The 8,449-nt window shown below is 47.4% G+C and overlaps 1 protein-coding gene across 1 annotated transcript in view; it reads left to right on the forward strand.

Annotated features, from left to right (window-relative positions):
• Nucleotides 1–8,358, forward strand: part of ACSS2 (acyl-CoA synthetase short chain family member 2) — a 62,114-nt gene extending 53,756 nt beyond the window's left edge. The window contains exons 8-18 of the mRNA XM_079783620.1: nt 212–349; nt 1,464–1,634; nt 1,927–2,060; nt 2,268–2,400; nt 2,482–2,538; nt 2,729–2,809; nt 3,946–4,054; nt 5,834–5,902; nt 6,243–6,419; nt 6,983–7,057; nt 7,202–8,358. Of these exons, the coding sequence (XP_079639746.1) occupies nt 212–349; nt 1,464–1,634; nt 1,927–2,060; nt 2,268–2,400; nt 2,482–2,538; nt 2,729–2,809; nt 3,946–4,054; nt 5,834–5,902; nt 6,243–6,419; nt 6,983–7,057; nt 7,202–7,329 (1,272 nt within the window). The 3' untranslated portion in view covers nt 7,330–8,358. The remainder of the gene's footprint in view (nt 1–211; nt 350–1,463; nt 1,635–1,926; nt 2,061–2,267; nt 2,401–2,481; nt 2,539–2,728; nt 2,810–3,945; nt 4,055–5,833; nt 5,903–6,242; nt 6,420–6,982; nt 7,058–7,201) is intronic.
• The last annotated feature ends 91 nt before the right edge of the window (nt 8,359–8,449 follow it).

Genomic DNA, 8,449 nt, shown 5'->3' on the forward strand with positions numbered 1-8,449 from the left:
CTGGCAGGGGGTGATGATGGAGGTGGAAATCTACCAGATACTGTTCAGGAAAAGCTGCCTCTCTGCTCCATTCCACCCTCCAGGGCCCTTCCTCCTTCCCAGCACCCCACCTGCCAGTCCCACTCTGGCCTTTCCAGGTGACATTTATCTCCTGTCCCCATTTGGCGCTGTTCACAGTTCTTTCCTGTCCTTTCCTGTCTTCCTTCTACAGATCTCCTGGAATGAGGGGGTTGACTTGTGGTGGCACGAACTCATACACGAGGCAGAGGATGTGTGTGAGCCTGAGTGGTGTGATGCCGAGGACCCGCTCTTCATCCTGTATACCAGTGGCTCCACAGGCAAACCCAAGGCAAGTGTGTGTGTGTGTGTGTGTGTGTGTGTGTGTGTGTGTCATGTAATGACACAAATTTTACTCTATGATCCTGAGTTTCAGAAATGTCACATTACCTTTTTTTAAGAATATATTTTTATTGATTTCAGAGAGGAAGGGAGAGGGAGAGAGAGATAGAAACAGCAATGATGAGAGAGAATCATTGATTGGCTGCTTTCTGCATGCCCCACACTGGGAATTAAGCCCACAACCTGGGCATGTACCCTGACCAAGAATCGAACTGTGACCTCCTCGTTCATAGGTCAATGCTCAACCACTGAGCCACGCCGGCAGGTTCACATTATCTTTTCTAAATCAAATTAAGACACTAAATTGTGAGGCCTAGGGTGAGATAATTCGAGTGGGGGCTTTCATAATGCCAAGAAGAGAAAAGGATCAGTCCATGTGATTTATATTGATGTTTCTTGCCCATGCCTACATGGTTTGGTTGAAGGAGAGATACCTTGTCTACTCAAGGTCACAGGTGGGCACGGGGATCCCTCTTGGGCTCCTAGACTACAGCTCTTAGAGCACAGTAAGAGCCAAAAAAAAAAAAAAATACTTCAGAAAACTCTGTTCCATTGACTTGAAAGATATGTTACTCTGCCTTCCACCTATCCCATCCCTAAATTCTTTTCTCCACATTCTTTGGAATATCCCTTAATGGGCCTTTAGAAACACAGTTTTGGCCTCTCTTTCCTAGGGATGGGATATTGATGGAGTAAGAGAATAATATTGTCTCTTCCCCACCCTTTCCACTTTCATTTTGTCAATGGGTAAATAGAGTGTGTGTGTACAAATGCACAACAGAGACACTATTGTGTACTCAAAGTGTTCATGTGTCAGAGTGATGTGGGTAGCTCAGAAATACCATCTTAGGATGTGGGTGTGAATGATGGACTGAATGTACATGTGTGTGAGGTGTGATATGGGAACATGGAGAAAAGGGGATGGAAGAGATGGATGCTGTGAAAGGGGTGCTGGCAGAGCCAAAATCTTTGAGGAGGATATTCCTCTAGCTCTGCCCAGCCTATATTTGGTGGTCAGTGGGGGTGAACCCAAGCCCCATCCTGAGGCCCTATTCTCCCCACAGGGTGTGGTACACACAGTTGGAGGCTACATGCTCTATGTGGCCACAACCTTCAAGTACGTGTTTGACTTCCATGCAGAGGATGTGTTCTGGTGCACAGCAGACATTGGCTGGATCACTGGCCATTCCTATGTCACCTACGGACCAATGGCCAACGGTGCCACCAGTGTTTTGGTGAGAGGGGAGCTGGGACCTATGGCTACTTGGCCTACTTAGGGGTGGGCAAGATGATCCTGGGTAACTGCCTCCAATGGCTACTTGGTCTAGAGGAAGTAGGACTTACACAGCTCTCACTCAGTTCTGTGGGGATCATGAATCATAAGTGGGAAGTTCTCTTGGCTTATCTGATAAAGGAGTGAAGGCACGGGTTTGTCAGAAAGGGCAAACTACTGAGACTGAGGGTATGGTAGCGGGGTGGGGGGACTATTGGGAAGGATCAGGAATGACCAGTCTTCACTGGGGTTAGTTTGAGGGAATCCCCACATACCCGGACGTGAGCCGCATGTGGAGTATTGTGGACAAGTACAAGGTGACCAAGTTTTACACAGCACCTACAGCTATCCGCCTGCTCATGAAGTTTGGAGATAAGCCTGTCACCAAGTGAGACCCCTCCCCAGCTGCTGCCCCATGGGTGTCCCTCAGAGTTGGGTACTGGCCTTTGTGCACAGTCTTTTCCTTGCCACTGTTCCAGCTCTCTGATCTGGAATGGGGGTTCGGGGGGGTGGGGAGGGCAGAAGAACATGGGCATGTCTTCCTGATTCCCAGTGGTACTTGGAACCTAACTCTCTCCCCACTTCCCTGCCCAAGGCATAGCCGGGCATCCTTACAGGTTTTAGGCACAGTAGGAGAACCCATTAACCCTGAGGCCTGGTTGTGGTACTACCAGGTAGTAGGTGCCCAACGCTGCCCTATTGTGGACACCTTCTGGCAGACAGAGACAGTGAGTAAAGGGTCCAGAAGGTTGGGGCTCAGGGATAATATGGGAAGACTTACTCAAACCCCTGATCTCTGACTTCTACAGGGTGGCCATATGCTGACCCCCTTCCCTGGTGCAACACCCATGAAGCCTGGTTCTGCTGTGAGTGAGGCTCCTTTGCTGGTCCCGGGCTAGACAGGGGTAGAATCTTGGGGCATTTGGCCTAGGTAGAGGGTGGAGGACTGGACTGAGATGTGATGAATTTGGGGCTCTGCCTCTCCTCAGGAGAGGTAGAGTTGAGTCACATTTGCTTCATTTCTTTCCTTGGGTTCTGTCTCCTGTTTGCTTCCAGACCTTTCCATTCTTTGGTGTAGCTCCTGCAATCCTGAATGAGTCTGGGGAAGAATTGGAAGGTGAAGCGGAAGGCTATCTGGTGAGGCCCTGGCCCTTTGTGGTCTCTGAGGAGGAGTTGGGGGAAAGGATCCACCAAGGGGTATCTTACTTTGCTTCAAGTTTAGAACCTAATCTCTCCTGGTAGCTGTTGTAATTAAAGTTCCATAATAGAAGGTTTATCCTTTGTAGAGACCCTGCAGGGAATCATTCTGGATACTTTGCCTGCCTCTCTGCCTTTTGGCCCATGAGACTCTTAAGGGCTCTGTTCAAAGATTCCTAATGGTGCCTTTTTGGGCCTGGAAGACTTAATACCAACTTTTCCTTTAATGAACAATTCTAATGTGAAAGGAGGCTTCATAACATAATGGGAAATCATATAGGCTCCAGAATCAACCTGCCTGGGTTCAAATCCTGGCTCTGCCTCTTGTGACCTCAGATAAGTTGCCTAACCCTCTGAACCTAAATTTTCTCATTTGTAAAACAGGATTCTCCTAGTACCATTGTCTTCTATAGTTGCTGGACTGATTAAATTAGATAATCCATGTGAAGAGTTTAGCACAGAACCTAACAGTCAGTGCTAGATAAACTTTAGCTGTTGTGATTTTGTATTAGTGCTTATATCATCAGCCCTGACTCTCTATCCCACTTCACTTTTATTAAGAACAAGGTAGTAACAAGGGCAGCACTTGAATCCAGGCTTTCTGCCTCTTAGCCATCATCTCATCCATCTGCTGCCACAGGATGTTATTGATTGGGGCAATAATTTACTCATATGTAGGTCCCACATTTTTATATCACTGTTTTCATTTACGTCAAACTGAACCTGCTTTCCTGAGGGATTACCCAAAAGGACATCAAATTTATTAAGTGCTTATAATAAATGGAACATTGTGCTAAGCATCTTCTACCTATCAATTTAATCTTCAGATTATTTTCTCTCATTTACAGATGAGGATCCTGAAGCTCAGATAGGTAGTTACTTACCCAAGGTCACACAGCTAGTAAGTGGCATAGTTGGGATTCCAAGCCTGGATTGTCTATCTCTAAAGCCTGTACTTTGTCCTACATCTCGGGAATGGCATTCAGGCCATTTCTCCTTAGATTTGGCAAAGCTTTGATTGTCTTTCAGTGAGACAGTGTAACAGATGTGATCACTGTGCCTTCCTCTCCCCGCAGGTGTTCAAGCAGCCCTGGCCAGGGATCATGCGCACCGTCTATGGGGATCATGAACGCTTTGAGACCACGTACTTTAAGAAGTTCCCTGGGTACTACGTGACAGGAGATGGTGAGCCTTGGCTTTTCCCTACCTCTTCCTATCAAGACACGTATTTTTCCCTTTCATTTTCAGGAAGAATTGGCAAAGGGTGAAGAAACAGAGGGAGAGAGAAATGTGTCCCATGGTCAGTGTCTAATATTGAGGCAGAGCTACAGAGCCTGTAAGAGCTGGGATGAGTACTGCAGGATGGGTCTCAGCGTGGTGCCATCTGAGATTTGATGTATGAGGAAAGATTCTTGTCATTGCTCCTGTGTTGAGAGAGATGGGGCATGTGGCAGTATTACAATGTCATGTGTGTCCCAATATCTGGAGGCTGTGTTTGCCCATGAGTCCATCCACCATTTCATTCACCCACAAATATTTATTAAGCATTTACTATGTCCAGGCACTGATCTAAGCACAGGGGATATTACCATGAATATGGTAGGCAAGTTCTCTGCTCTCATGGGACTTACTTCCTATTAAAGGGATACAGATAGTAAACTTAACAAGTAAGCTTATTTTAGTGATAAGTGCTATGAAGGAAAAGTACTCTAAACAGAATAATGGGATAGAGTGTCTGCTGGCATAGTCATATATGGGATGGTGAGAGAAGGCTTCTCTGAAGTGACATTTGACCAGAGACCTGAAAGGTGAGGAGCCAGGCATGGGAAATCTGGAGTAAGTGCAAGTGTTCTGTGCAGACACATGCTTGAAATATCTGAGGAACAGACTGAAGCTTGTGTGGCCAGAGTGTAGTGAGCAAAGAAAAGAACGTTATATGTAGTTGGAGCGGTAGGTAATATAGGGCCTTGTGGGCCATGGTGAGGAGTTTGATTTTATCCCATGTACAGTGGGAGACTTTTAGGGGTTTTGAGCAGAGAAGTGATGAGGACTGATTTACTGTTTAGAAAATAATTGTCTAATTTATGGAGAATAAACTTTGGGCAGGTATACTAGTTATCTATTGTTGTGGAGCAAATTACCCCAAACTTGGCAGCTTAAAACAACAAATAGCCCTGGCCAGTTTATTTCAGTGGTTAAAGTGTTGGCCTGCACACCAAAGGTTTTGGGTTTGATTTTCCTGGTCAAGGGCAAGTTCCTGGGTTGAAGGTTCCATTCCCAGCCCAGTCTGGGCACATAGGGGAGGCAACCCATCGATGTGTCTTTTTCACATCAACGTTTTTGTCTCCTCGCCCCCCTTTCTGAAGAATTGATGGAGAGAATATCCCCAGGTGAGGATCAAAAACAAATAAACAAAACCCAAACAAATATTATCTCATAAAATTTCAGAGGATCAGCAACACAGTGGCTCAGCTGGCAGTTCTTGTTCAGAGTCTCATGGGTTACAGTCAAGCTGTTGTTCTGAATGTCTGGAGGACCCACTTCCAAGCTCACTCATGTGGCTGTTGGTGTGAACCCTCAGTTCCTTGCCACTTGCCTCTCTATAAGCCACTCGTGACATGGCAGCTGGCTTCCCCCAGAGCAAATAATCTGAGAGAACACAACCAAGATAGAAGCCACAGTGTCTTCTATAATCTAATCGCAGAAATGACATCCCATCACTTCTGCCAAATTATATTGACCACACAGACTAACCCTAGTACAATGAGAAAGGACTACACAGGGGTATGAATACCAGGAGGTGGAGATCAGTGTGATCACTTTGGAGCCTGGCTGCCACAGTAGGCAAGAGGAGAAGCAGGAAGACTTGCTAGGAAGCTAGTGCAGTGGGTGTGGTGGTTTGGGAATGTGGATCATATATCCTCCTTGGGTATTTATTACATTGTGGACTTCTTCTCTTCCCAGGTTGCCGGCGAGACCAGGATGGCTATTATTGGATCACTGGCAGGATTGATGACATGCTGAATGTATCTGGTGAGGGCCAGGGACCATTTTCCTTTCTCATTAGCCCTGATCTCTCAGCAAGTCCCAGTTAAAGCCTTTTGAGAACCAGGATGTCCTTTGGCCAAACCATGTTTGGAGTGAAGCATTCAGTTCTGGGCCCAGGTTTTGGAGGAAGAGTGAAAACACGTAATGTGTCTAGAGGAGGGGAACTGGAATGGTGGGGCAACTGAAACATGCCATGTGAGGAATGAATGAAGGGCTTTTCCCATTTGACCAGACCAGGTCTGTCCTGTCGGCACAGATGGAGCAGGGGTAGGGGTAGGGGTAGTGGCCGGGATCTCTCTCATGACATTTCCTCTCCCTTGACAAGGGCACCTGCTGAGCACGGCAGAGGTGGAGTCAGCACTTGTGGAACATAAGGCTATCGCAGAAGCAGCCGTGGTCAGCCACCCTCATCCTGTGAAGGGCGAATGCCTCTACTGCTTTGTCACCCTGTGTGATGGCTATACCTTCAGCTCCACTCTCACCGAGGAGCTCAAGAAGCAGAGTGAGGAGCCTACCTGGGCAGACACTGTGGGGTTTGTCCTGATGCCCGTTATCACAGCAGGTTGTGGAGGAAGGCTGGAGTAAGCTGCTCCCCAAACCACAAACAGGTCCCAGGGGGCTGGCTGCCCTCTTTCCATTCAGTCTCCACTAGTCTCTCCACTAAGATAATGGCCGGCATTTATAGAATTCTTTCTCTGTACCATCACTGTGCTAAGTGCTTTAAATGCATATAATCACCCCCAAAATTGATCCAATTGTTAAACTCATTATAAAGATGAAGAAATGGAGGCTCAGAGAAGTTGGATCACTTGCCCAGGGCCACACTGCTAGAAAAGTGGGATTTCAACTCTAGCAAGCTGATTCTAGAGCCTGACGGTGGATTAAGATAAATGAGATAGTAAAGAGATAATGTGCTAAAAAGAGACGGACAGGCAGCGAGCCTGAGAATGACTCTGTGCGCAGGGCTTGAAGAGGAACTAAGTGGGGAACAAAGCTATCTTTACTTTGGTTTTGGGGAGCCTGGCTAATGGTACTGAAGAAATGCCTAATGATTTGTTGTTACAGTTAGAGAAAAGATTGGCCCCATTGCCACACCGGATTACATCCAGAATGCACCCAGTTTGCCTAAAACCCGCTCAGGTATGTTCAGAGGCTGGAGGGACTTGGATTGGGATTGAGGTTGACTGAGGCCCAATCGTGGTGGAATGTGTGGATGGAAGCCTTTGGCAGGGTTGGAATGGGTCATTGTAGTCACCAGATAACCAGAAGCCTGTGGTCCCCCAGGGAAAATCATGAGGCGGGTGCTTCGGAAGATCGCTCAGAATGACCATGACCTGGGAGACACATCTACTGTGGCTGACCCATCTGTCATCAGCCAGCTCTTCAGCCACCGCTGCTTGACCGTCCAGTGAACAAGACTGCCCTTTATCACGGACTCCCCCCTGCTTGGCTTTCCAAAGTTTTGCCCACCCTCCCTGCCCCCATCCAGGAGTGCTAAGGGTCAGGGCTGACCCACACGGAGGACCAGCTTTACCCCTGGATGGAGGCAACTTTCTGTATTGCCAGGAAGATAAGACAGGACCCAGGTCAGTATCAGGCTGCAGTGCTTGCAAAGAGCTCTTGGAGCCCAGAATAGGGACATGAAGGTCATGTCCCCAAACCAAATTGAGTGTTCGGAGGGCAAGTGAGGGCCTAGACTGAAGAAGCAGATAGGCAGCTCTATAATCCTGTCAACTCTCAGGAAGCACCAGTACTTACCTTGGGCATGCACCTACCCTTACAAACACCCGTTTATGAGACCTGGAATAATTATTACTTTTAAAAACACTTTGCTTCTTCTGCTCTGGGTCTTTGTGCCAGATGGCAGTGCTTGCCTGCCCATTTGCTCCAGGGGCTGTGCAAGCAGGCTGTTTCCAGATCATTTGCTTCTTTGCAAGAGTAAATGTGTTTTGTCCCTAGGGCCAGAGGAACTTGTCTTCCTTGCCCTCTGTTCCCACCCTCACCTGAACACAGTTGTGCCCATGACAGACACTCTCAAATGAAACTCTTTTCTTGCCTTTGTTCTGCTCAAGCCCTGTGGTTGTTGGAATAAAGTCTGTGACCTCAAGAAGGTGGTGACTTGTTTTCTTAGGTATCTTATAGTCTGTATACTTGCTAGCTGCTCTGATCTGCATGAGGATGTTAAGGGGAGTGGCTTTTCCCAGGAATACCCCAATATCCTCCTTCTAAAACTTTTGGTTTGGGCAAACTAGGCAGGTCTACACTCATAGGCCCTTTGACAAATTACTGAGCTAAGCAGGAAAACAAATGAAGCCAGTTCATAACTGTGATGTCCCATCATAGTTGCCCTCCCTCCAGCTCCTGCTAGGGCCCCTCTCTTCTCCCTATGACCCTTTGGGAGCACTAGTGAGTGACTAAAGATTGGAACTTCAAGGCCCTATTCATAGGGTCTGCAGCTAGGCTGACTCTGATTAGAGCCAAGTCACTTCCCCTGCTCTAATCCACCTTAAGTGGGTTGACCCAGATTAAAGT

The sequence above is a fragment of the Cnephaeus nilssonii genome (genome assembly GCF_951640355.1).
Source record: "Cnephaeus nilssonii genome assembly, chromosome: 11".
NCBI lineage: Eukaryota > Metazoa > Chordata > Mammalia > Chiroptera > Vespertilionidae > Cnephaeus > Cnephaeus nilssonii.